Here is a 27,586-nt window from a genome sequence, read left to right as displayed (position 1 = left end):
ATAAGTCCTGAGTCAGTCGCTTGAAATGTTCTATGAAATATAGCTTGTGCCTCTGATTTTTTTCTGTGTAAGTAATAAAGCAAACAATCTCTACACTTTGTAATAAAACTGCAGGAAAGCAAGAAGGCAGAAACCGGAGCTGTGAAGAAAGGGCAAAAGGCATACACCTGCAGGCGTTTAGTCCTGCCAATCCGGCCGTGAAAGGACCTGAAAATATCCCGGGGGCGTGGCACAACTAATCACAGTCAGTCCACCACACACTCACCCGCAGTGGCATACAAAATTCAACGCCCCTCCCTGGGACCTGAGGGTGCCGGCCATAAAGAGCTCATAAGTAGGCAATAGTCTTCGCACTCCCCTCTGCGCTATGTTCAGCTGTCTCGTAAAATTCAATTGCAAGTCATAAAAACTGCGCGCGTGATCTACATACCGAATATAATTTAAAGCTGTAACTAATAAAATTGTCAGCGATAAGCGAAAAGCTTTGATTTTTATGTTCGCGCGGGCGACAACAATTTGCCACCAAAAAGGGAATTTATTCGTTATGGCCACGAGTGGCTGTTCCAAGCAAAGACTAAAATCTTATTTTAAATGTTTAGCGCCGTCGTTTTTATGGCATAATTTTCGGCCATTTCTGTAGTTGGTCTCCGGAAATTTGCATAAAAATTGCCAGTGTTGGGGGCGGGGTTCTCTATCTACATGCCATCCAGACATGCCATGCCATACTTATGAATATTTCTGATTCCGAACAAGAGCCTGCCAAGTGTCAAGTGCTATTATATCCCCTCAAGAAAATCTGAATAAATTAGCCACTCCCTAGAGATGGAGGCGGCCTTGGTCATTGTTGAAGTAAACTGATTGTCCTTTTATGAAGTGTTGATGTGAGACTGATTTACCCAAAAAATATCTTCAAGAAATAATAATATCACAAGACTTCTAAAATGTTTCTTTACTTTATTTCGTTTCAGGATAAATCTGGTCGCTTCTAATCTAACATACATACACTATATATACATAGATATACAATTACAAATATATATATAAATATAATATGCATTACACATAGAACCGAAGCATACAAATAATACCAATTAATCACCAATAACACGGTGCGACAGTGAAAAAACACTTGTGAAACGAGATAGTGTAGGTTGTTAATCTGGTCGAAGAGAACTCAAAAATATTTTTTTTATATTTTTGGAACCCTCCAATTTTTTTTTATTTAAAAAAAAACCGTTTTTCGGGACTTTTTTGCGCTTAAAAATTCCTGAACGCGTTTTTTTCAACCGATTTCAAAATTTTCGGTGTTTTTCAATAGTTAAATGTTGTAGCTTTTGAAAAAAAAATATATCTTCGATTTTGTTGAACAAAAAGGACAACATTTTTACACCTGAAACTAAAGTTTTCGACTTTTATTCGTGTTTTTCGGATTTTGATGCCAGTTTTTCGGTAAAACTTACTAAAATTCTGTCATGTTTGCCACATATCAATGTTGTCTTATTCATTTTGAATAAAACGAGACAAATTTCATCAAAAAATAATGAAAATTGGTGAAGTTATAACGCTTTTCCCAAAAAAAGTCAACTCAACCTAGCGGGCGCTTCGGAGGAACAATGTGTATAAAAATAAGAGTATATTGCTTTCTTCTGACAAAAAGTTTGTCATTTATGCCACATATTAATATTGTCTCAATAATACTGAATAGAACGAGACAAATTTCATCAAAAAATAATGAAAATTGGTGAAGTTATAACGCTTTTCCCAAAAAATGTCAATTCAACCTTGCGTGCGCTCCGGAGTACCTGTGTGTATAAGTCAGGAATATGCTCTTCTTCTTATAGTGCTCCCATGGTTTTATTGACTTTTTTAGGGAAAAGCGTTATAACTTCAACAATTTTCATTATTTTTTGATGAAATTTGTCTCGTTCTATTCAGTATTATTGAGACAATATTAATATGTGGCATAAATGACAAACTTTTTGTCAGAAGAAAGCAATATACTCTTATTTTTATACACATTGTTCCTCCGAAGCGCCCGCTAGGTTGAGTTGACTTTTTTTGGGAAAAGCGTAATAACTTCACCAATTTTCATTATTTTTTGATGAAATTTGTCTCGTTTTATTCAAAATGAATAAGACAACATTGATATGTGGCAAACATGACAGAATTTTAGTAAGTTTTACCGAAAAACTGGCATCAAAATCCGAAAAACACGAATAAAAGTCGAAAACTTTAGTTTCAGGTGTAAAAATGTTGTCCTTTTTGTTCAACAAAATCGAAGATATATTTTTTTTTCAAAAGCTACAACATTTAACTATTGAAAAACACCGAAAATTTTGAAATCGGTTGAAAAAAACGCGTTCAGGAATTTTTAAGCGCAAAAAAGTCCCGAAAAACGGTTATTTTTAAATAAAAAAAAATTGGAGGGTTCCAAAAATATAAAAAAAATATTTTAGAGTTCTCTTCGACCAGATTAACAACCTACACTATCTCGTTTCCCAAGTGTATTTCGTTTTTTTTTTTTTGTCGCACAGTGTAATTAGATGCTACAATTAGTGAAATTCTCTGTGCTTGGCAATGCAAATGGAAGCAGTCAGCTGTCAAAGAGAACCTTGAATTCAATTGAAAAATGGTTAGTCAATAAGTTCAACATTGTACATATTAATTCTAATACCCTTGACGTAATAAAAACAACAAATAATAATAATAATTCTGATAAAAAAAAACAAAAAAAAAACGTAAAACGTAAACTAAATGTTCGAAAACGAAACGGAAAAAGCATACAAAATAGCTATCAAAAAACAAAACAAATAAAATCAATTTATGAAATGGTAACAGAAACCGAAAACAAAGAAAATTAGCACAATTATGTAATAATTTATGCTTAAATAATGTATTTAATTGAAAATCTAATTATAATTGTATATTTTTTCTATAAATGAGCGAGCAAACCCTTAAAGAATGAGAAACTTGTGTAAAAATTATTTTTAAGATTTGCAATGGAATACGTAATAAATTTTCTGATTAGTTAGCTCAGTTTACATCAGGACAGTTAAAAACAAAAACTCCCAATTTCCCCCCGAAATGCGTAATGCACTTTTGTTACACTTTTACAAAAAAAACATATGTAGATGGTAAAAGTTAAATAAAATTAAATCATAAAACCAATGGAAATGTCATATATTAGTAAATGTAAATGTTGCTAGAAAAAAAACCAGGGACCTTAACGATAATAATTTTTTAAAAATAAATAAGAATAAACAATTATTTTTCTGTTTCAAATTTAAAAAATACAAATTTCGAAGTTGCGCAATATTTAAAATGTTTTAGAAGTATAACGAGAGCTTTTATTAAAACTTTCCAACTTGAATATTTTTCTTTTGACTGCTGAAGACATATGTCTTTCAGATACCAATTTTTTCAACTCGATTATTTTTGATGGTCCCAGGAAATAAAAATTTAAATTCGAAATCTAAAAAAATATCCACAAAACCAAGCAGAACTTAGAACAGAAAATTAAAAGCAAATAAATGCGCATCATTGTGTACTATTATGGGCTAAATGTTAATTATTAACTAGATTGTAAAATTCAAATGTAGTTCATACTATTTAAAATGCAAACACGGAGTGAAGATGAATAAACTGACGATTGAATATAAGAAAACTACTAAAGTGTGTTTTATTTTAAAAATTAAACCATATTTTAGGACCTTTCTGTTAGGCTCCAAAAAAGCTTTGCAAAGTTATGCACACACTAAAATACATTTTTCAGGCTCACCTAAAAAGGTCCTTTGAAATTGTAAAGTTAAGTTATATTTTAATCAGAGAATCCACAATTTTTTTTATTAACTTATATTAAGTAAAAGCTTCCAAAACAATATCGTTATATAGAAAAATGTTACGGCGGTATGTAAAATAGTGTTGCCAACTTTTATTGCCAAAGCGCCACCTGGTGTATAAGATAAGCAATGGCAGACTAGAAGAAGAAAAAAAAGTTCTGCTTAACGGTGAAAAACTTTTTTTTACAGCACTGGCTGATTTTGAAAAATAATTTGAATGGCGGTAAACAACCAAAATTTGAAAATGTAGTTCTACGCAAATATTTTTACCAGACAGCCGAAACTATACTTATAAAATAAAGGATTACCTATTCTAAGTGCTAGTTGATTGCAGAAAATGTAATGATGGATTATCCTGTGATTCTACTTGGTTGCTTTAATACGATGATATCTACTTTAGATAGATGTTTTATCTGAAACCATTTAAAATTTTCTTTTTCCCCAGCCCTATTCGAACCAAATCACTTAAATAAAGCCGAAATAGATTTTTGGGTTCTCGCCGAAAAAAACATATAGTTCTACGCAAATAGTTTTAACAGATTGACCTATGGGTTATCATCTTGGGAGCTGTAGAGATAGATGTTTGTGGGCTGATCGAACAGTCTTTTGTCGGAAGTGATGGGCACCAGAACGTGTATTAATTTCCTACTGCTGCTTGGCACTTTGAGCTTGGTAGCCACTTCAGATATTAACAAACGAATCCTGGAAAGCATTCCAAACAAAGTCAACAACACCGTCGATCCCTGCGTGGACTTCTTCCAGTACGTCGGTGGAAACAATCCGAAGCCATATGAAACAAGTTACACAAATCAAATAGGTACGAATTGAATAACCTAATGTAATGGGGTTTTAGTTTAATTTTTTCCCATCATCATTACTTAGGTGAAATCAGAGAAAAGGTTAACCAGAGGTTAGTTCCGATTTTTGAAGACCTGGGTCAAAGAAAATTCATCGATAAGCTGGGCGTGGAGGAGAAAGTCTGGCGTTTCTATAAAAGTTGCGTAAGAACCATAAATGCCACTGGATCGGAACGCGCTTATCTGGACCTGGTGCCTCCGTCAAAGGACGTCAACTGGCCCCAGTTTGCCTCCAGTCGTAGTGAGTGGCAGAGTAAAAAGATAAGCTTAATGACCACTTTAGCAAATTTGCGAAACTACGCCGTGAATGACATATTTTTTAATACCATGATATACACTGATTTCTATGATTCTAAACGCATATTGGTATCTATTTCCGCGCCCGAAAACCGACCAAAAAGAGCCATATTTCAAAGTGAGTCTGCGCTGAATGAAATTCTCATCCGACTAGATGTTTCTCTCCTAAGAGCTACTTACCTTGCCAAAGCCATTGGCCAACTGAATAATGAAATTCTTCAGTTGACACAAGACTTAGAATTCTTTCCATCAATCTATACTGTGGAAGAAATGGAAGCTGAAGAAAATGGAGGGCTGAGATGGAGAAGATTTCTGAAGACGTACATTAAGAAAGAAATTGACCTCGACTTCCAGCTACAGGTCTTTGACATTGAGTACTTCAAGCGCTTGGGTCCTCTTCTGGAAAAGTACGAAAGCGAGGTTGTATTCTCATACATTATGGTTCGCTTTGTCGATTTCGTGACAAGTGCCGGGTATTATCCCACCGGGGACAACACCTACGATTGCATCAACGTCGTGGGATACCAAATGCAGTATGCCACCAAGTTATTGTACGAGAATCGCTACTTAGGCGATGGAGAACTCCAGAAATATGAGTCAGAAGTACAACGAATTTTTGAGGCGATTGGAATCAAGCTTTTAAAGAAACTAAACGAGAACCACTTCCAATTGAACGATACGCAGATTGAAGCTCTACGGACCAAGTTGATAGCAATGGAATTGAACATGAACAATATGCCATCTATTGCGGATCACCGTAACTTTGTTCACTTTTTCTACCAAAATCTGGAGCTGACTGGCGAGGAAGACTATCCGGATGCTCAGTTGAAAGTCCTGAAGTCATTTGCATCGAGGGAACTTAGTTTATTGAAGGAGCGGATACCTATAGCTACTGGTTACTTAACGATGCAATCGTTCCAATCGGACTACAACCCAACAACCATCTTAGATTATATGAACATGTTGACGGTTGATTTTGCAGTACTTCAGGAACCATATTTCGCCCACAACAGCCACGATATCTTTAAAGTCAGTTTCCTAGGCGTTATGATGGCCATTGAGATTATTTCTAATTTCCTCCCACCTGGAATATCTTTTGATGCGAAAGGCATCGGTAATAATTTGTTTGATAATTTTTACGAAAATCAGCATTATCTTGATGCTGTGGAATGCGTTAATAAAGCCCAGCCGGAATATTTATCTCTACACTTAGACAATATCGCAGGAGTACAGCTCGCCTATGACACCTATTTCGACTCGGATTCGGTATTCAACCAGACGCAGCCGGATTTTACTTCAATTCCCCTGAAGCAGCTGTTCTTCCAGAACTGCGCCCAAATCTTTCTTAAAAATTATGTACCAAGCATTACAAAATTTGGAAAGCTTGGGGAAAAGACACTGAAAAGTATCTTTACGAATTTAAAAGGATTTTCGGAGGCGTTCCAATGCCCCAAGTCGGAGGATGGCATGAATCCACCTGTCAAATGTAAATTATTTGAATCGTAACTGTAGACATGTTTTTAAACATATTCTATCTATTTGAATATCTTATTGTAATATTATGAAAATAAAATTTTGCATTTACTATTTTGTACTTTCGTCGTTTATATAATTTAAACTTTTTTGATTATTCTTAATTCCTCTGAAGCACTGAAAGAAACTTAAAAATAAACACTCACCTTAGTAATGAATGAAAAAATATGAAACTTTTTTAAAAACTAAATATACAACGTAATTAAACCCACCCTCAAAACACACCCATATCAGTATTGGCTCGGAAATCATCACTTCCGAGTTGATCGGCAAGCAAATATAGGTTTGCCGATTGCTTCCTCTTCCCATTATTTTCCTCAGTATTTTCAGTATGCGGAGTGATATGCAAATAAAAACAATAAAGCTAAGCGAGGGGTCTCTGAATTCGAATAGTTGACCATTCGAGTCTTTATCCATCAGCTGTTTGAACGTTGACCGCTTAACAACCACTCGAGCAGCTACTCCACAAAAGGCCGGAAACTTTCAATTCTTTCAACATTGTGTAAAGTTTTCCAAGCCAGAAAAAACCGGCCCGTCCAGAGTTTTCAACTTGCCGCTGGGTTGGCTGGCATTTCATCTATTTGGGTGGCAACATTCAGTTTCGGTTCAAGTATCTATCAGTTGCATTTCAAGCTGCAAGCACTGCGGTTGCAGTTTCACTAAAGACGACTGCCCCATAAAATAAATTAAAAATCGAAAAGAAATATCAGTTAGTCATTCATATTTGTAAGTTTAAAACTGTTCGCGACTAATTTAAATTATTTATAAAAAAATCGTATAGGATATTCAGTCTTATAGTCTTGTAGTTACCATTTTGTAAATGTTAGATTCCGGTGTCGATACGTGGCTTTTAATGAAATTCTCGATTTTGTTGGATGTTCAACTTTCTAAATGCAAATGACACTCAACTCAAACACAAAAGTGGGCACGTCATGCTCTACAAGTCATCCAACTTCCTGGATAATCCGAACAAAGGGGAACGCGCTATTTATTCTTAAAAAGTTCAACTAAGTTGAAGCGTTCTCCAACAAGTTGGAAGTGCTTTGTGCCTTGCATAACAAATAAGATCAACTATTTATATGACAACATATAATACGTATCATAACTCGTTTTCAGGCTTATATCAAAGTCTGGAAGATGTTTAAAAAAATGTGTTTATTGCAATGCAATTTGCATTTTAGACACAAACAGAAATAATTAGTCAAAGTGCTTAGGGCTTCATAAATGTGTGATCAGTTTAACTTTAACTACCGCACCTTTATTGGATTGGCGGTTTACTAGCCAAGGTTAAGTCTGTGTGAATTTCCAAGTTGTATTTTGTTATTTACCTGACTTTGCCTCTAAAGTAAAATTAAATAAAAACAAGAAAGGAAAGCTAACTTCGGGCGGAGCCGAAGTTGATATACCCTTGCAGTTCAGTCGCAGTCCGCTAGGTGGCGCCACGCATCTTATATTATTAGATATATAGAAGATCGTATATAGTCGGCCGATCCTTATGAAATTTGGCAAATCAAATTATTTTGTCCAAAATAGAATCTGTACCAAGTCCCATCTTTCTAACTTAAAAAACACCAAAGTTATGCCAATTCCGATCGTTGTTTGACAGCTATAGGATATAGTCGGCCGATCCTTATGAAATTTTGTACACAAGATATTTTGGTCAAATATAACATGTGTGGAAAGTCCCAACCCTCTCACTTAAAAAACACCAAAGTTATGGCATTTCCGATCAATCAGTTATATGGCAGCTATAGGATATAGTCGACCGATCCCGGCCGTTCCGACTTATATACTGCCTGCAAAGGAAAGAAGGGTGTGTGCAAAGTTTCAACTCGATAGCTTTAAAACTGAGAGACTAGTTTGCGTAGAAACGGACAGACGGACAGACGGACAGACGGACATGCTCATATCGACTCAGGAGGTGATCCTGATCAAGAATATATATACTTTATAGGGTCGGAGATGTCTCCTTCACTGCGTTGCACACTTTTGACCAAAATTATAATACCCTCTGCAAGGGTATAATAAACGCCTGATCTCTAGTGTAAATAGGGAATTGAGTTTCTACGGCCGTCCAAGCCAGAAGTTTCACTTTCTGAAAGAAAACTTCAAGTGTCTCTACAATATGGGTCTAAGATTCTTTCTGTTATAAAACTCTTGGTATGCCGGGCATGCAAAGAAAATGGACAGTCCAGTCAATTGAAGCCGTGAGTCAGCACTCCCAGTCGATTTTATATATATATTCCGACATGCGATGCGACTCGCGACTCAGTTGCCGATCGTCAGTTGCTCGAAGTAGAAGCTTCGCGTCAAAAAGATATATCTTTACATATATATCCCACTAAGTTGTTACTGAAATTGTCCACAATTGCGGTAGAAATTGGTAAATTATACAATTTTCAAACGGTGGATAGATAAAATATGCCGTTTATGTGACAAATAGGGAGTCAAGGACTTAATTTATTTAATTCAAAGTAATTTGGAGTGCTTCAACTGTTGGATTTTGATCACTGATCTTAGTGTTACTTTGTGATGACCCAGGTGTACTTGCTGACTTAAAAATTGTCTTGAGACTTATGCGAGATGTTTTTAAGTCAAGGGCGATCTTTCGTTTTAAGCTCAGACAAGCTTAAGACGAAGCCAACCGGTTTGCTGCCACAATTATAACAACCCATAAGCTTGTTATCAAACAAGCTAAAGCTCTCGACCGGTCTGGCCCCGGGCCAAATTAGTTAACCAGCAATTAGCAGCCTGTCGTTAAATTCGCCTCACTTTTCTTCTACAATTAGCCACATCAACAACAAAATGAAGATCAGCTCGAGATCAGGATTGCTTTTCATCTGCGCCGCCCTATTCCTTGGATTTTCAACAGCCACTGAAGTCAGGCCTTGCCCAAAATGTGAGTTTTTCGTTTAAATTAATACAAAATTCAACAAGAAAGGAAAGCTAACTTCGGGCGGAGCCGAAGTTGATATACCCTTGCAGTTGAGTCGCAGTCCGCTAGGTGGCGCCACGCATCTTATATTATTAGATATATAGCGGATCGTGTATAGTCGGCCGATCCTTATGAAATTTGGCATATCGAATTATTTTGCCAAAGGAGGAATCCATTGAAACTCCCATGCTTCTAACTTGAAAAACAACGAAGTTATAGCATTTCCGATCAATCAGTTATATGACAGCTATAGGATATAGTTGGCCGATCCTTATGAAATTCGACAAATCAGATTTTGTTTCCCAAAATTGAATCTGTACCAAATCCCATCTTTCTAACTTAAAAAACAACAAAGTTATGCCAATTTCGATCGTTCTATGACAGCTATAGGATATAGTCGGCCGATCCTTATGAAATTTTGTACACAAGATATTTTGGTCAAATATAACATGTGTGGAAAGTCTCAACCCTCCAACTTAAAAAATACCAAAGTTATGGCATTTCCGATCAATCAGTTATATGGCAGCTATAGGATATAGTCGACCGATCCCGGCCGTTCCGACTTATATACTGCCTGCAACAGAAAGAAGGGTGTGTGCAAAGTTTCAACTCGATAGCTCTAAAACTGAGAGACTAGTTTGCGTAGAAACAGACAGACGGACAGACGGACCGACGGACAGACGGACAGACGGACATGCTCATATCGACTCAGGAGGTGATCCTGATCAAGAATATATATACTTTATAGGGTCGGAGATGTCTCCTTCACTGCGTTGCACACTTTTGACCAAAATTATAATACCCTCTGCAAGGGTATAATAAGAATTTTAAATGTAAATAATAAATTCGAAATAATATAGCATTTCATTATTAATTTTGGGATAAGCAAACGCATTCATTAATTTAATGGCAACGCTGCGTATGTGTAATATTTTGAACTAGAACTTTTCTTGCATTCTATTCTTTTTACATATGAAAAAACTAAGAAATGATCTTTTTTAATTTATTTCCCAGCCAAATCTAAGGCTTTGAGTGCCAGTGATGTGACCATTTCCAATTGTGCCAAAAACAAATGCATTCTGAAGCGTAACACTGAAGCCAGCATCATGATGAAATTAAGGCCTGAACGTGATTTCCAGGAATTAACTTCGGATATCCAGGGTATTATCCTAGATGTGCCGCTGCCATTCCCGGGATACTACGGCACCAGCGCCTGCCCGCACATTTATGACGAGGCTGGCGAGAAAAAGGTGGGATGTCCATTGAAGGCCGGACAGGTGTATACCTACAAGAACAGCTTCAAGATCCTGCCAGTCTATCCCACCGTCAGCCTGGAGATCCACTGGGGACTGGGCGACAAGCAGGGAGATGCGGCCTGCTTCCAAATTCCCGCCAAAATCAAGGCCTAAGCCGTTAAGACAAGTGCAATCAATAATGTTAGCGTTTATTAGTGGTAAATCTTAAAATCGTTATCTGTTTAGTTAGGGATTAAGAAGTACGGTTAAGTGATAACAAAACGCAAGATCTTTGCCAATATTGCGGCATCCAGCCAGTGACGCAATATTGCTCCAAATGATTCGATACCCACGGATCATCGTGTTTGGAAAAAACTATTAAAAATCCACAACGAATTCTACGAAACTGTATTTTTTGTTAATTTTTTGTTTTTTCAATTTACATTCAATTATGTAGAGCTCAACCCGACGTGTGTGTGCTATAAACTGGCGACCTGCTACGATCTCCTCCGATCTCGATCGTGCCTTGGTTAATTATTTTTAATTTACTTTTAATTGATGCCCGGCATGCAATGATCGTTTGTGATAAATATCTCTTAATTGCGCTCTTCTCCACTCTATTAGTTTATACTTCTTTTGGATAATTTCATTTTGGCAATTACGGAAGGTAAATTCACTTTTTGAGCTCATAGAGCTGTGGCTCGCCAGGTGACATTTCGTTTTCGGCTTCCAGTTGCGATTGCAGAGCCTGCTGGAGCTTCCGCCAACTTTCAGCGGCGGCATCGTAGCCCCCCCGAAGTCCGTTCCTGCCACGACCCTGCTGTTGCTGCTGTTCCTGCAACTGCCGCATACGGTAGCGATGCTGCCGCATAATCTGTGTCCATTTCAGGCCATTTCGATTGCGCACGGGGGCTGCCAGGGCTGGAGCTGCCAGTGGCACGTTCCTGATGTTGCTGTCGTTGTTACTGTTGCCGATGTCCAAGTTGTCGTTGTCATTGTCGTCCGTGTTCTGATTGTTGTTGTTGTACAATTGCTCAGCCAAATTATCAATCGCATATGAATTGGGTCCAGTTTGCTAAAAATAATATTAATTATTTCGCATGTTATATTGTAAAGTTTAAAGTTCACTATTAACTGTTACCTGCTTCGTATCTATTAACGCCTTGCTGCCAGATCGCTTGCCATGAGCTAAAAGAAATACAAATATGTTTAAAAGACGAGTCGTAAGCCAGTTGATGAACTGCTCCTTTAGAGCTTAACCAGCAGACACTTACCTCCCCAACAGGAATGTCCGTATTCCAGGCAGGAACCTGAAAGTAGGCAACATTTTTTTTCATTTAGTATAAATCATCATCACATGCCAGGTGCTAAGACGCGGAGCGTAAATTTCCTACAAAATGAGGCATTTCGCCACAAAAACCACCCAGCAAACACCACCCCATTCGAGACCCCGCCGACCGGCTTTAAAACTTTCTCTTTTAAGGTTAGCTCCTGGGGTTTTCTGCCTGTTGATGCTACTTTCAATGCTATTCTGCTGGTTTCTCGGAAGGCAGATGTTTATTGTGTGCTTGGCTGCTAATGTACCGTCCTATGATAAATGCGACCATTACTGAACTCATACGGCAAGCCAGAACGGGTTGAGTAATGCACTCGGCATTCAGAAGTCGCAGGTAGAGCAGACCTGCATTCATCTGAAGAGATGGCCATCATAAAGGAGCTACACCACAAAAAATTCAACGGTAATTCTGTACCTACCAGATACAGAGTTCAATTACTACCTTTTTAAACAAGAATAAATAGTTTTAAATTCCTATAAATAAAATTCAAAGGTCAAGCTTTTTTTCAATCCAGTTCAAAAATATTTCGACTTTTATGGCGCAATTTCTAATTTCTCCACATGCAATCCTTTTGGCCCTTAAGGACCAACCTGTGGCCCTGCATAACGCTTATACAACGTCCTTGATGCTCCTGCCAGCTCGTGCATTGTGTGTTCCCAAAAAAAAAAAAAGAATGAATGGCGGCAAAAAAGAGGAGGTGGCAACGCAGACCTAATCATACAAATGGACGGGAAAGCATCATCACGAGGCGTCAACAGTGAAAGGACGAAGCCTCAGCTGGGACAGCGACTGCTGGACGGCCGGTTACGGATATACGGATACGGTTTGCGCAACTGTCATGCCGTCCGGCAGATTTAAAGATCTCTCCTTTAGCAAATAGCAACAAGTTCCATGACGCAGATGGCTGACAATTGGCCAAAAGGTGGGGGATGGGTTGAGTTTGCATAAGCCAAGATAAATACGTATACGTTTGGTTAAAAAAAAAATAATATCCCATAGGTTGGCTAAGCTAGACGATTCTATCATGCCTGGAGCGGCGGTTGTTGCTACCCTGGCCATATATCAAGCCCGCAATCATTTGTCAATTACTTAAACCGTGGATTAATTGTTGCCGGGCAGCTACGAGTATACGAGTCTATATGCGAAGCCCACAACACTTGTTGACAGGCATGGCGGCCATCGGAGATAACGTTGCCCCATTTGGGGCGCCGCATCGAAGGGCTGTCATTAAACAAAGCCCCCTCTGAAAATAGGTCCTCAACCCCTCTTCCTGAAAGAGACCTAATTAACTTTCGCCCTCGCATTTTAATAGCCACATCCTTGATCTTGGTCAGTTCGCGGAAAAGCGTTGGCGTCTCCTCTTCAGAATAATGTCGTTTTTTTTTAATGGCTCCACCTCAAAACCGGAAAGTGCGACGTAATTTGTCTGAAAACCCCATTTAATGGTTTATTTTACCTACGCGAGGTCAGAACTCCATTCCTGCTATCTAACTATCTGGCTTTTTGTTTTTTATTTGGGGAATCCCCGAACAGAGTCGAATCGTTGTGACATTCCACCCGAAACAATCGTTAAAGGTGTGATTTAGGGTTTCAATTATTAACTTAGTGGCTTTAATTAGCTTCACTACACTGTCATTATACAAAATATATACAATTGACAGTTAATGTGCTAAACAGTGATCTGTTACTTTATTTTAGTTTATTTTATATGATAGTCATTTTTATAAAGATATTTGGGATATCAATTTCTTTAGATAATAGTCCATGAGACAATTACCTTTCCAAACTTTAGATAACTATAAAAATTAAGGATATGAAAACTTATATTTAATTTTTAAATTAAGAATTCAAAATGTAGTTTTACTATTATTTATTTCATCTTTTTTCGTCCAGTATGTTTAATAAGTCCACAAAATGGATCCTCCCCACCCAGCTTTATCGTAATCTTTTAACCTGAACCTAACCCAATCGTTTTATTTCAAAAATTTTCCTGTACGTCATTCGCGGCTCTTTTGAACATGGAAAATGTTTGGTAAGTAAGCCTCTGCTTCCCATGAAATTCTGATTCAGAGAAGGGGAAGTATCAGTAGGTGGAGGGATTGCCACCCACAACTGCAATGCCTGCAGGCGGCACAGCTTGACAGGTTCACACGTTCGGCTTGGGTTTTTTTTTCATTGACGCTTCGCCCCGTTTCTCCGCGGGTTTCTATTTCACCAGCATTTTCAGCAAGTCACTAGTACAGCTTTTCACGTGAAACACAAGGAAAAACTATCCAATGAAATCCTTTCTTCTCATGAAAAATAAAATGCAAGCCTAATAAGCTTAAACGTTTTTTTAACAATAATCACTCTAAAGCCTAAGCATTAATTTCTTTATTTGTAAATCGTGTCCTTGCCAAAGTTCCAACAATTTTTTTCTGTGCATTAGCTGCTCAGCACGCAGTTTGGATTAATTTACGACGGCAATTGAAAGCGTCGAACCGTGCCAGAAGTGCCGGGTCCGAAGGGCACAACCGAGCCCCTGATCTCTGCCCACTAAACCCCTTTTCCCCGATCCCTAATACCACCTGTATTCCCCACCTGTTGGCCTGCATTTGCGGTGAGTAAGAGTACAAAAAACGTAGAAAAACCCGAAAAAGAAATGCCGCGAAACCAGCGGATAAACAAGGCGTATCGTATCAGCAGGAAAATGTGCATAAAACTCATAATGATAAAATGGATTAACCCCGAAAAAGTTCGATGAAAATGGGAGCTAGAGCTGGAGCTGGAGCTGGGGTGTTCCCAATGATCCATCAAATTGGCTATACGTGTTAATCAGTTGGTAGTTTGGTATTTTTATGGCTCAGATATGCCAGTGAATTCTTGGAATTGTGACCAGGCTAATAAATCAATTTCACCACTCGGCCGAGCCCGAAAGTATGATTCAAAATATAACCATCTTACTTTTAGTATTTTTTATTTTATAGAAATGTTAAAACTTTTAAAACAGATTTTTAAATGAAAATACGAATGATATATTGAAAAGATAGAGATCTAAAAAGCTATTTGAAAATCATGATCCCCGAAGGAATATCAAAAATGTTCTACTTACAAACTAGTAAATTTTGTAAGCTATTATAATGCCAACAATTTTTTGTAAACTCATTAAAAAGGTATATAAGATTTAATTTAAATATTTTAAAGTTTCTTCTTACCTGTCACCATGGAAAATAGAGCCACCAATGCCACTAAAGTCCAAACGCACTTGATGTACCACATTTTTTAATAAAATTTATTTCGCAACCTGCACTCAAAATGTCCGATGTCAATTATAATTTCCGTACTGCTGGCGCACTTTTGGGAACTTTGAAGAAACTTTTCCGGAACAATTTTCACACTTTTTGCTTCTTTGCAACTAGTTGATGGTCGATCGGAGTTTGCTTTTCGAATAGCCAACAAAATGCGGTCTACCAGCGTCTTTTATAGCTTAGAAGAGCACCGTAAGTGCCGAAAAGATAACAGGGCAGCCAATACGAGCCGGACTCCCGATGCCTGAGCCTTCGGCCCGACGGTAACCGACCGGACCCGACGCCAACCCATCTGCCAATGAGCAATGAGATGGAGGCGCCCACGCAACAGGCTGCTGTTCTGCCAGGGGGCCAGATGGGGGCTTAAGTGGGTGGCATATAGCCGTAGGTGTGACAGTTGCGTAGGAAAAGGGGTTACACGTAAATTCTGGGCCCAAACTGAGGTCACAGGTTAACCTTTTTTTGTTACATACATTCCATTCTCTATCCCTTTTTCCACACCTCTGACCCTCAACGCATAAACCATTGGCAGGTCGATGCAGTTGGACCCCCCACGCATCCAAGTTTATTTGCGGCCAACATCAGACTCGGCTTTAATTAAAGAACATCTTCTAAGAAGAAAATTCCATAATAATTTAAAATGTAAGGGAGTTTTATTTTGGGTTAATAGATATTCTTCAAAATAAACAAATCTACTTGTTTCAATTGTAGATATTTATTATAGAGATAGAGATCAACTAAGTTGATCTCTATGTGATAAGGGGTTTCTTATTCCAATGCAATTGTAGGAATAAACTATCTTTAATTGGGACCCTCTTTATTAGGGTCCGTTTATTGGGACCCTTTATGACCCACCTCCATCGTCTCCCTCTTAATAAAATACATTATTTCGTTGGACTGTCCTTACATAAAGTACAAACTGTTTTATATTTGAGGGGGTCTTGGTGTGTAAGCTTTTTGGTGAGCTACCAAATACATCATTTTATGTTAATCATTTAGTTTCGAACGCAATTAGCGCAAATACAGAAGTCTGCGGCATGTTGTACATTTGCAGCGCGACTTGGCAAGTGTAAGGGGTCTAGAATTTCTTGGCACTACATTCGTGGCCTATTCTAGACCGGAGTTCGAGCAGTAGTTAGAATATACTTTGATTGTGGTAGAGTTTTGTTTTAGTATGCTTTCTTTTTAGAGGAATGGCTGTGTCTTCCATAGTGATCCTTGGTGTTCCTATGTAGTGCAATTGCGTGGTAGTTGCTTGATTATGGAGGTCTTGGTGTTGATGTTTGTGGTAGAGAGCAGAATTGCACCAATGTTTTATTCCAGTTTCGCCAGGATGTCGCTCTCACGAAAGAGAACGTACTCGTGCTTGTCATCCATGTCTACCTTAGTGCCGCCGTATTTGGGGAGCAGCACTCGGTCGCCTTCCTTCACTGCAACGGATAAGTGCCCAGCTCCAGCTGGATTCCGGGCACCTGGGCCGACGGCCACTACGACGCCCTGCATCTCTTTAGGGACGGACTCCTCCGGCAGAAGGATGCCACCCGCAGTGGTCGTCTTAACCTCAAACCGCTGGATAAGGATCCTGTCCAGCATGGGAATTACCTTCTTAATAGCACTGGCCATTTTATTTCACTCGAATCGTAGAAATAAAAATAACTAAAAAAAAAATTTCTTCTTTAGTTAGACTTCTTACTATTTATGTTCACTTTTAACTCACCAAATTATTATTTACTATTTTATACAAATATTTTTTGGTTTATAATTTTATTATTTTTTTTTAATTTATATTTTTACTTTTTTTTTTATTCGACCGATGTTTTCAGGTTGTTTCCCAAGCGTAGACTGAACTCTAAGCACCAGTCTCGGAACTTACACGATTTCCAAATCAAGTCAAGGCTATAGTGATTGGAATTTTGAAATCCAAGGATTACTGGGATTTATATATAAATGAAAATTTAAGGTGCTGAAAGGAATGTTTCCAATAAACACTAAGCTATGGAATTCCCCAACACTTTTTTAGAAAGCGATTAAAGGTAAAGGATGTTTTAAAAAAAATAAACCTATAAAGTGTTAAAATAAAAACCAAATTTGTAAAAAGATCTAAAAAACCCATGCAAAATGAAAATCAAAAATTTGAAGGCCAATGCTCATATTTATTTTCTCATTTGCATGGTGTACCACAGTGCGTATACTTACTATTTTTATGTCGCTTTGTGTATCTACCACAAAATAAAGTCCGACACGTGATTTAAGAGACGTGACTTTCTAATTAAAATCCCCCAATCAAGCCTGAACCGAAAACCGCAAATTAAATAAAAAGAAGAATGCTCGATTAACAGTTACTCGAGAAGACAAGGTCCACCCGACAATAATTTTCTTTGCCTTTAGCTTTTTCCGCTTTGATTAATTTCTCCCACCGCGGTCAGCGCCACCTGTTGGCAGCTTGGCTGACTAACCGAGGCGGAGGAGTATGGCTGCCTTGCTCTTTCCTTTCCGACCGCATAAATGTCTGTCGGTCCCGTTATGCGGCTTCCTTCCTTGTCAGAGGATGCGTGAGTGTGTTGGTGAATGTTTGTCTAAACTTGTGGCGCGTTAAATGCTGTTGGGCTTTACTTTTTCCCTCGGAATTGTTTTCATAAATGGTACAACACATGTCTCACAAGAGGATTTGTTATTGGATCAATTAGCCAGTTTGAAATAAAAAGTATTTAACATAAAAAGGTTATTTTAAGGTGACGGTAGATAAAAAAAAATCGGTTTTATGTACATATTGTATAGTTGAAGAAATTATAAAGAAATATATATATACTACTTCCAAAGGATAATATCCTTCTAATCATTTGTTCTAATATGTAACACTTTGTTACTATTTTATTGATCACTGGGTATCAAAAATTTGCTATGCCTTGATAATAGATTTTTTCACTCACCCATAATATTGCCTTTTTGGCCCGATTTGCTCGTAAATCACAAACTTCATAATTTCTACGTCATTTTGCGGACGTGTGTGAGCGTGGCTTTTGCTTCTCTTGCCGGTTGTTTTCAGTAAATTCTTTTTTTCTTTTTTACTTTTGGCTTAACGTGACGTTGGTTGGTAAAACAAATCGTTTTTGTTTTAGCCATGTGACTGTTGTTTTTGCCTGTTTGCTCCTTTATGGCCCGCTGCGCTTTCGACTTTGACGCATTTGCGACATATTAATTCTGTTCTTGGTTTTGGCTTCCCGTTCCCAAAGCCACATATTTATGCAATTTGAGCATATACCACTTTAGTTTTGGTTTCCATTTGCCTGATTGCATTTTCATAACAATTTGCAGGATTGCTAATGCGCCATGTAGTCCCTGCATTTGCATGACCTTGAACCAGTCGGCACCTCATTAGAATTTTCATTTGTAGTCAGTGCGAACAGACGATGGGGGCAGCAGGCGGCAGGGCGACGGCCCTGCCAAATCGATAGGAGCTCAAATCTATTTTATTGCCAAATTACAATTTCAACAACGAGCATCCATAGAATCCATAGAAAAGTAAAATAAGCGTGCGCGAAATATGCTAAGCTTTATTTTTGGAATAATTTTAAGACATCAAAGTGGATCTTTAAGGCATTTTCATAACCTTGGCATTTTTTCTTATCACACAATACGCATATATTTAAATATTTGGATAGTAATCGAACTTGGTCCGTGATTAGAATTGAGTTGAAGATACGACTTATCATTAAATTTTAAGTACATTAACAATAGAAGCGGTTTTAATCGAATCTTGATGTGACAAAGTACTTCTAAAATAAGATCTTAAATCTAAATGGTGGGCGTATTATAAATGACTGTATTCAAGCAGTAAACATATTAATTAAAATTGTAAAAAATACCTCTCTGGCTGGTACATATTTAAGAGAAAAGTCCCTCAAGCATTGAACCAAAGTTCAATCAAGAGAGAACCTCTATAGAATCATTTGAGTCGAATATTTTGCTTAAACTATATAATTAAGAATACTTGATAGACTAGTTCAGGCGTAGTACTTAGCAGCCCGATTCCGGTTCAAGATCCGTTACTGCATGAATGAAAAACTAAATATTAAACTCTCTATTGACTTGTGATTGCCTAGAAAATCAATGCAAATGCAGTTTTTACTAAACGCTTTGGTAGATGGAGCAGCAATACCGACAATAACGACAAATAACAATAACCTAGGAATCTGGCTTAAACAGTATTCATAATAAATTAGCATCAGGAAGCCGCATGGGAGAGCGAAAGCGATTATTTCAGTTGATCTGGGCATTGATCATGGCGTACTGAGAGGCGATTTGCGGTTTGCGATCGCCGCTCAGGGGGTGCTGGGGCATTAAATATATAGAAAAACAAGATACTCATTTAATATTGGGGATCTTCCGGTTGATTATAGAGCTACCCACCTGCATAAGTGGTTGTTTTGGCTGCTCCGCCGATTCAATAGAAACCCGCTGCGTCTGGCTGGATGTGGTGAGTCCCCTTCGAAAGCGTCGCGATTCAATTTGGTTGCGAGAGTTTAGCGATCCCTTGGACAGCTTCTTTCCAAAGAGCACGGCCTGAAAGATATTTAACGATTAACAAAAATTCCTGACAGCTACTAGTGAAATACTCACCTTGAATGCCTCGCGGAACTTGTTGCTCATGAGATTGTAGAGCAGTGGGTTGATGCAGGTGGACAGGTAGTAGAGCACGCCGGAAATATAGGTCATTACCGTGTAGACGAACTCGTGCTGCTCCCGCAACTTGGCCCCCCGGGCAGGGGCGTAGATGGCAATCAGCCGCTGGGCGTGGAAGGGGGCCCAGCAGAGAAAGAAGCAGACCACAACTGCAACTGTGAGGAGCACAGATAAAGAGGTAATGATTATATTTTTTGGTAATCGCCAATTGTCATCATAAATGGCGAGTCCCGAAATGACAAACGCAATAAATTGCCCGCAGACGGGTTGATTAACTGGCTTAGGACGATTACAGACATATGGTCAGACGTTCGTCATACACTTGGAAAAGAGGTCCTTCACACAAATTAGTAATTCTATATGTAACATATAAGTAATATTTCAAAATGAAAACCAATATCTTTATAAACTACATTCAAAAGGAAAAACTTTTCCCGCTAATATTACCCAGTTTTAATATTTTAGCAAAGTTATTTTGAAATTTATAAATTATTTTCAGTTTATAATTTTCCACCAAACATTATATAATTACCGAGCATCCTGAGGACTCGCCGGGTGCCATAGTGATTGAGGCGCCCCCTCACCGAGCTCAACTGCGCTCCCGAGCCACCCACTGTCGAAGCTGCTCCTGCCACGACTCCACTGCCTCCGTTCATATTGACGACGGTACTAGATCCCGCATAGCGGTAAAGAACCGTGTCGCTGGGCACGTTCTTAAGCTGCTGTCGCCTGCTCAGAGAAGCAGGTCCTTCGATTAAACTCGATCGGTACAAATGCAATCCAATCAGCAGGTACAGAACCAGAATAATGGACATCGGTGCCAGGAAGAATATGAACGTAGATAGCTGGAAGGAGTGCTCCACAATAACGCGAACCACGGTACATCTGTCTACACCGGCGTAATCATCGATTCCGAACTGTGCCGCCTGGGGAATGGCAGTAATCACGGCCAGAATCCAAACCAAGACGATGATGCGAATGGCCCGGCTGAGTTTGCTCATGGCCTGGCCCAAGAACGGATGGCAAATGGCTATATAGCGCTCCACCGTAAAAGCAGTGATGGTCAACACCGTGGCATTGGCAGATGTCTCCGCCAGAAGCCCTCGTCCAATGCAGAAGTACTCGCCAAAGACGTAGGGGTACTTGGACCAAATGAAGGACACCTCCTGGGGTACGCCGGATAAAAGCAGCAGGAAATCAGAGATGGCCAGCGAGAACAGGTAGTAGTTAGTGGCCGTGTGCATGGAGCGGTTCTTCTTAATCACAATGCAGGTGCTAATGTTCCCAATCACGCCAGTGATGAAGATCAGGGAGTAGACCACCGTGACGGGCACCACAATCGCCAGAGAATCCCGCGGCGGTCCGAGCAGCTGACTCGCATTTCCAGCGACAGACATAATATCGCCGCTGGAATATTTCCCCTTTTGTTTTCACAAAATTTCCACTACCAGCGCTAAATTCCGCTGCTGTTTAACTCACAATGTGCGACAGTGTGTCCCCGCAACTATGCTAATTATAATAATTTAATGATGGAGACAACGGCGGTGACGGGAGGCGAATCTTGACTTGGTGCCACTCGAACCACGATTCTCGACTCTCGATCCCCGGCCCTCGATTCGCGCGATTTGCAATTCTCAATACGCGGCTGGCACGCAAACGCAACAAATTATCCCCAATCCACTGTCCGGAGTATACTGTGCGGGGGCGCGACTTTTCGTGGCTGGATGCGATTTTCCTTTTGCTTTCGTTTAAGTTTTCTTTGGTCCCGTGAGCAGCTGAAGCGACCGCACTCCAGCACGCTCCGAACTTATCTGATAAGCCGCGGCGACAGTTCATTCAGATTTGTATCTGAAAAAGTCAGCCACGAAGCGACGCGCTGCTGTTTTCCCTCACATGAATGCGGAAAGTGCGCGACATGTCTGTAGCGACGACGTGTTCAGGCAATTAACCAAATGCCCCATACCCGAAAGCAAAAACAAATCATAGAATTTCGATACACAAAAGCATCTTATGAGTAATTCGGTTTTTGTGTACATTTAATTGCAAACAAGTTTTCATTTCGTACTATTTAACCAAATTTATCTGATCATTCATAGAGAAGCCACAATGCGACTTTGAGATACCCAGTATTTTCTAAAAAATGTTCTCTTTTTTTGTAAACAAGTGAAAAATACTTATAGTTTGGGGTTGAAATGGCATAAACATTTAAGCCCAGGCAACACTTCGTATGAGTGATAAACAATTAAAGCAACTTGTATGCTATAAAAAGTGTTTTTGTTTTGCTTTCCATTTGCATCATGCCTCCAAAAAATAGATATTAAAGATAATCAAGTAGGATTAAAAATATATAAAAATAGATTTTATAGTAAAAGTCTTTAAAATGTTTCCGTCACTTGCAATTAACTAAATCCTCACACATTTCGCGGACCTTACCGAGTCACATTTATGGATCCCTCTCGACCCCCAGCCGAGTGTGTATTTTGGCAACAATATTTCATAGTGTCTATTGAGCAGCTCGGGACATTAGCCACTGTGCGCCAAAGGCAACAGCCACAGACACGAACCAAATAAAATGGAATCAGGCAAAGAAACTAACTTGGACGAATGCGTTTCGCGAGTCGCTCGGCTAGTTGTCGCACGCTGCTGACGAGTGACGTTCTCCGTGGCCACATAATAATATTTTCATTCATTTATTTCGTTTCGTTTCGTTTAGCAGCGCGCTAAGTGAGCACCGTCGCCCCTAGATCCACTGGCCCACGACCACCTTTAAAGATATCAACTACCACCCGACAGAAGACACACCCACCCGGTGGGTGGATGGCAAAGTGCGTGTGCGATGACTTCGGCTCTAGAATTTGGCACGAGCTGGGAAGCTTTTTGCTTGCACCGGCACATTTTCCCCTCAACTGTAGAGCTTTCCCTGTAACTGTACACAAAAGTGAAAATTGGCGAAAGCAGGGAAAGCTCATCAATCATAACCGGTGGGCGGGATGGGTTGTGGGTGGCAAACGGAAAACTCAAGGATATACAAACCAATCCTGAGAAAAATAATAGGATAGGATTGGAAAATAAATAAAACCCTTTATAGTTTAAGTATGTAATTCATATTTATTAGATTTCTTCAAAAGAAGTTGATTATTATAATATTGATGTATGTATGGATGTAAATATGTAGCACACTTATAAAAGTTTTCCCCTAGAGGGTATACTATTATATTGGTTTTAAACTTATAACACATTTAACATTTAGTAAATGTTATAAAATTGAGTAAGTAAAGTACATTTCTTCAAAAGAATATATTCCAAAAGTTGCATAATTTCCCGATCAGAAAGTTAACTTTCTTTGCACCTAAATCGTACGATTTCTTAAAAACTTTTCTCAAAAATGATTATTATATGTGATTAAGGGTATGGTTCTTCTAACATCAACTTAAACTACCAGCCTCTTTTCTTTTCTTCAAGCACGAAACCTTCTTCCACTTCTAAATTTTTTTTTTTTTCAGTAGCCATATATGATTAGTTATTGTTGGTTAATATAATATATTGAAATACTTTTACTTCACACAGATACACATTGATTAATTATTTATGTAGTTGGCAAAAGTATATAGTATATAGTTTTCTTAGCAGTTCGTTGACCTTATAGACAATCAAAAATTTAAGCTCTTTGGGCTGTAGGATTATAGTCTGGACTCGTTATGTCTAAAATTAGTATAGCTTATGCCTTAGCTGGTTAGTATTGCTCGATCCGAAAATGGTAAAAATCAGAGATCTTTATCAATCGATTGTAAATAGCCTCGTTTGTGCTAAATAATAAAACATGGAAATGTTTAGACGATTTTGGGTGGGTTGTGAAATTGTACTTTGATATTTGGCTTGTGTTTTGTCTGAATGAGTAAAATTATATCTAATTTTTCACCTCAAAAGTTTTATTAGGGTTCATTGAGTAAATTAATGATGGACGCTAAGCTTCATCATGTTTCATCTTCATTGATTTGCATTTTAAACCACAATCTCGATAATTTCCGTGTCGGTGTCGTCGTCAAAAGTTTCCTCCCTCCGAACCCAGTTGTTATGGGGCGGAGGCGACTCGTTTTGTCAGTGAATATACCTCTCCTGCTATAGGAGCACCTGCTTCATTTGTGGCCGCTGCCGCTCAAGGATCCGCTGGGCCTGTTCATGATCCAAATCAATGGAGCAAGCAATCAGCTCCACAAGGTTGTGCCCATACCGCAGAATGTGGTAGATGGACTGAATAGTCAACTTGCTACAGTTGCTCAAGTTGAGAACGCGCAGCCGTTTCAAATTCCTAACGAACAGGCGCACCGTATCGTCATCCACCGCCATGCAACTGGACGTACACAAAGACTCCAAAGTGGGACAGTTATTTGTCAGAGCCTCGAACCCTTCCGGCTGGAATCGAGTGCAATAGCCCAGCGACAAAGCTCGCAGCTCCGGTAGCTTCAGGGCATACTTGAGTACCCGATCGGTGAGATTACGGCAGCCCCGAAGATTCAGCTCTTTGAGTCCCTTGAGGCGACTAATCGGATAAGGATCCTCCCCGAATCCCATCAGGCCCTGATCAGTGATTTTCACACAGTAATCGATGTTCAGGTTCCTTAAACTAGTCTGATGCCTGAAAATATGAATATTTTTTAATACGATTTTTTTTTTGTAGTTTTACAGAGCAACTTACTTGCAAATAGTGGCCATGGTTCGATCGGTCACCGCCTGGCGACAGTTGTCCAAGCTGAGACGCCTCAGGTTGGGCAGACGCTCCAGCATCTCGCACATGGAATTCTCATCGATGAAGCATACCTCCTCCAAGTGAAGGTCCTGCAGAGCATAGTTCGTCTCTGAGGCTAGTCCTTGAAGAAGTCCCACACCAGTCAACTCACGGCAATAGGCCATGGTCAATGTCTTCAATTGGCCGTTCAACTTGCGCAATGCTTCAATGCACGAGGAATTCAATTGGACGCAAAACATGAGATCGAGGATCTTCAACGACTTGTCCCACTTTCCGGCCAGATATAGAAGCAACTCGTTTGTCAGAGTCAGCATTCCAGTGAGATCTAATTGCTCGAGAGGAGCTTCTTGGGGGACGGCTTTAATGATGGCTTCTAGAAGAGCCAGGTGACAGTTTCCAGATAGCTTCAGGGTCTTCATGCTCTCCATGAGCTCGAAGGTATCGCACCAGGACTGGGTGTCCAATCCAGGGGAGCAGCTAAAGAAGATGTCCACAGACACCAAAGAGTCCGCATGATCTCGGAGGACATCGAGCAGAACCTCCTCATTGTTCCGCTTGTACTCGAACTGCAGTTTCCGCAGGTGCACCTTACTCTCCGACCTTTGCAGTTGCTTGAGCATCGAAAGCTTCATGGAGGGATCCAGACTAACGCCATCGCACTCGAGGGCCACAAGCTGAGAAAACTGCTTCAAATTCAACCTATCCATGGCTTTATTTTGGTGATTGTCCATCGAACTGGTGGTGGCGATGGTTAACTTCTTTAAATTGGGCATCCTGCCATCCACATTCTTGAAGACCGGCGAGTGGCGCAACAGGAGATGCTTCACCTCCTTGCCAACCAAACGCATGAAGTTTTCCAGCTGGCGGCTTTGACGCAGATTCCTTAACTCGATTCTCTCAAAGCCCAGATTGGAGTTTCCCCGCTGGACGTGCTTGTAAAGTGCATCCAGGTTGTTCTGGGTGACAATCACCTTTCCCTTTTCCATAAAGTGACGTCTGCTGACCAGATCCCTGCACTGGGTGGACACCATACGCAGCTGCTGCAGATCGTTGTACGACAAATAGGTCATGATTTCCAGCCACATCTCGTTCGGCAGGATGTCAATGGGAGTTGGGTCAGGGGTTTCCAGGTCATCGGGCGTAGCCGGTGGGGTGGGCGATGTTTTAATAGAGCGGGCCAGAGCCATGAGACGATTCATTTTAAACTCCATTTTCCCGGGGGTCTGCAAAGAGCATCAACAATTTATTTATGAGCGAACAAAAAATTACTCAAGATAGGTACTGCAATGCTGGTGAAAGTAATCAAAAAAGTACTTACTTTAACCAGTTATTTTACAACACTTAGTGTCAGAAGGACATAGTATTCCTAAAAATATTAGCCTCAAACTCTACTGTACTTTTGTTAGATTTTTAATCCAAATTACTACATTTTTTAGGAGTAGATCGTATGTGTACTTACGAATTTACCCACAAACTTCAATCGCCTTATGGTCTTTGATTTTCCCATTATATAGAACAGAAATAAGACCAAACACTTTTGTTTTTTTATGTTTAGTACTTAATGACCTTTTGAATATGTAACCATGGAAAAGTTTTCACTTGCGATCCTCCCCCTCAAGGGTTCGTTGCACCTGACCACCTGTGTTTTTGGGCCGGTTAAATTTTGTTGTTGCCAAGGTTTACCCTAATGTTTTCCGATTTATTGTCTCTCTTCAATTTTCCAGGTAACTCACCTCTGCGTTGCAGGAGCTCAGCCTCTCCAATAATTTCTTCTCCCGGTGCTGACTCGGTTTTCCACTCGTTATCAGATTGTTCCCCATGCAGGAAAGCAACTTAATTTGTTCGAAGTATAGAGATTTTCTATTGGTTTTTGATTTGCCTTTTTTTATTAAGTTGGGCGTCTACTTCTTCCAGACGCGATAATTTACAACATTTTGTGGCTGGGTGTCAAAATGTTGGCTATTTTTATACCTTACAGTTTGACATTTAATGCAGACGAAAATACCGTTGATTATTTTATAAATTTATTACTTTGCATATATTTTCGGCATCATTTAGCCGCAATTATTTGAAGTTTATTGGCACGGTTATTTATATGAGAGTATTAATTAATAGATTGTTTTATTAATATGAATATTGGCACAATTCTGTTGCTTTTCGAAATGTTTATTTAATCATTATGAATTATAATGTAGACGAAGTATTTGTAAAAGATACAAAACTGCGTCACTGCGTTCTTTCACGACTATGATACTTTTAGCGCTTTTAGCGCTTAAAACGCTGAATTTTCTCGATTTTAAATTTGAAAACTATTTTTATGCACTTTTGGATGATTTTCTTTCCAATTTGACTGCAACCTGCTGCCGCTGGTTTTTTCTTCTGAAAATTCAAATGTGAATTCCAGCGACAAAGAAAAACAAACCACTCGCACCGAGCACAGCTGTATCTTCAATGCCGAAAATTGCTCAGATACTTTTCATGGGTAGATAAATTCTTCTAACACGCATGCTCTATAGCCCTCCCGCTTGCACTCACGTCCGTTGTAATGTTACATTAAGGGCGAGCACTCTCCCAAAGGGCTGCTCTCATAGCTGTTGAGCTCTCTCAGTGCAGGGTCTCTCAATTTGTTTATGTTTGTTGCTGCGTGTGACCCAAATACGAAAAAAACCAACAACACATGTGGGGAGGGTGGCCTTGATTTGATTTTTTTTAGGAAAACTACACTGTAAAAAATATACTTTACTTGGCAAGTTCTTGTACCCAGGAAATCAATGTAAAACAATATAATTTATATGCGAAATGTTATTGTGTTACTGAATATCAATTTTTTATATTT

At 39.2% G+C, this 27,586-nt stretch overlaps 7 protein-coding genes across 16 annotated transcripts in view; 3 read left to right on the top strand and 4 right to left on the bottom strand.

Moving 5' to 3' along the window:
- The window catches only part of LOC6499030 (forkhead box protein O), a 31,553-nt gene extending 27,886 nt beyond the window's left edge, over positions 1-3,667 (top strand). For all 6 annotated transcript variants that reach the window (XR_006506871.1, XR_004311098.2, XR_004311099.2 and 3 more), the window contains one exon: positions 969-3,667. The gene's annotated coding sequence lies outside the window, so the exon portion shown is untranslated. The remainder of the gene's footprint in view (positions 1-968) is intronic.
- A 757-nt stretch (positions 3,668-4,424) lies between these two features.
- LOC26515616 (membrane metallo-endopeptidase-like 1) lies at positions 4,425-6,587 on the top strand. The gene is made up of 2 exons (XM_014911956.3): positions 4,425-4,656; positions 4,722-6,587. Exons 1-2 carry the CDS (start codon positions 4,458-4,460, stop codon positions 6,497-6,499), a joined length of 1,977 nt encoding a protein of 658 aa, XP_014767442.1. The 5' UTR covers positions 4,425-4,457; the 3' UTR covers positions 6,500-6,587.
- A 423-nt stretch (positions 6,588-7,010) lies between these two features.
- On the top strand, positions 7,011-11,097 carry LOC6499032 (ecdysteroid-regulated 16 kDa protein). 4 transcript variants are annotated; one of them, XM_044714067.1, is made up of 3 exons: positions 7,011-7,028; positions 9,316-9,425; positions 10,476-11,097. In XM_044714067.1, the coding sequence occupies exons 2-3, from the start codon at positions 9,332-9,334 to the stop codon at positions 10,868-10,870; spliced, it is 489 nt and encodes a 162-aa protein (XP_044570002.1). In that variant the 5' UTR covers positions 7,011-7,028; positions 9,316-9,331; the 3' UTR covers positions 10,871-11,097. The 4 variants fall into 4 exon arrangements, with proteins under 4 accessions (XP_044570002.1, XP_032311420.1, XP_001955479.1 ...); XM_032455529.2 differs by lacking the exon at positions 7,011-7,028 and adding an exon at positions 7,129-7,252; XM_001955443.4 differs by lacking the exon at positions 7,011-7,028 and adding an exon at positions 8,777-8,909.
- Positions 10,885-15,503, bottom strand: LOC6501564 (neuropeptide CCHamide-1). The gene is made up of 4 exons (XM_001955442.4): positions 15,228-15,503; positions 11,971-12,006; positions 11,838-11,884; positions 10,885-11,771 (listed from the first exon to the last, which is right to left on the bottom strand). The coding sequence occupies exons 1-4, from the start codon at positions 15,289-15,291 to the stop codon at positions 11,370-11,372; spliced, it is 549 nt and encodes a 182-aa protein (XP_001955478.1). The 5' UTR covers positions 15,292-15,503; the 3' UTR covers positions 10,885-11,369.
- A 704-nt stretch (positions 15,504-16,207) lies between these two features.
- On the bottom strand, positions 16,208-17,216 carry LOC6501563 (10 kDa heat shock protein, mitochondrial). The gene is made up of 2 exons (XM_001955441.4): positions 17,038-17,216; positions 16,208-16,976 (listed from the first exon to the last, which is right to left on the bottom strand). The coding sequence occupies exon 2, from the start codon at positions 16,941-16,943 to the stop codon at positions 16,635-16,637; it is 309 nt and encodes a 102-aa protein (XP_001955477.1). The 5' UTR covers positions 16,944-16,976; positions 17,038-17,216; the 3' UTR covers positions 16,208-16,634.
- A 1,626-nt stretch (positions 17,217-18,842) lies between these two features.
- On the bottom strand, positions 18,843-21,825 carry LOC6501562 (pyrokinin-1 receptor). The gene is made up of 4 exons (XM_001955440.4): positions 20,536-21,825; positions 19,941-20,158; positions 19,731-19,883; positions 18,843-19,652 (listed from the first exon to the last, which is right to left on the bottom strand). The coding sequence occupies exons 1-4, from the start codon at positions 21,398-21,400 to the stop codon at positions 19,581-19,583; spliced, it is 1,308 nt and encodes a 435-aa protein (XP_001955476.1). The 5' UTR covers positions 21,401-21,825; the 3' UTR covers positions 18,843-19,580.
- Positions 21,826-23,276: 1,451 nt separating this feature from the next.
- LOC6501561 lies at positions 23,277-27,262 on the bottom strand. 2 transcript variants are annotated; one of them, XM_001955439.4, is made up of 3 exons: positions 26,484-27,262; positions 24,700-25,973; positions 23,277-24,639 (listed from the first exon to the last, which is right to left on the bottom strand). In XM_001955439.4, exons 1-3 carry the CDS (start codon positions 26,568-26,570, stop codon positions 24,123-24,125), a joined length of 1,878 nt encoding a protein of 625 aa, XP_001955475.3. In that variant the 5' UTR covers positions 26,571-27,262; the 3' UTR covers positions 23,277-24,122. The 2 variants fall into 2 exon arrangements, with proteins under 2 accessions (XP_001955475.3, XP_032311361.1); XM_032455470.2 differs by lacking the exon at positions 26,484-27,262 and adding an exon at positions 26,210-26,429.
- Between the last annotated feature and the right edge of the window lie 324 nt (positions 27,263-27,586).

The sequence above is a fragment of the Drosophila ananassae genome, chromosome 2L (genome assembly GCF_017639315.1).
Source record: "Drosophila ananassae strain 14024-0371.13 chromosome 2L, ASM1763931v2, whole genome shotgun sequence".
NCBI classification, from domain to species: Eukaryota; Metazoa; Arthropoda; class Insecta; order Diptera; family Drosophilidae; genus Drosophila; species Drosophila ananassae.
This window is presented reverse-complemented; position numbering and strand designations above follow the sequence as displayed.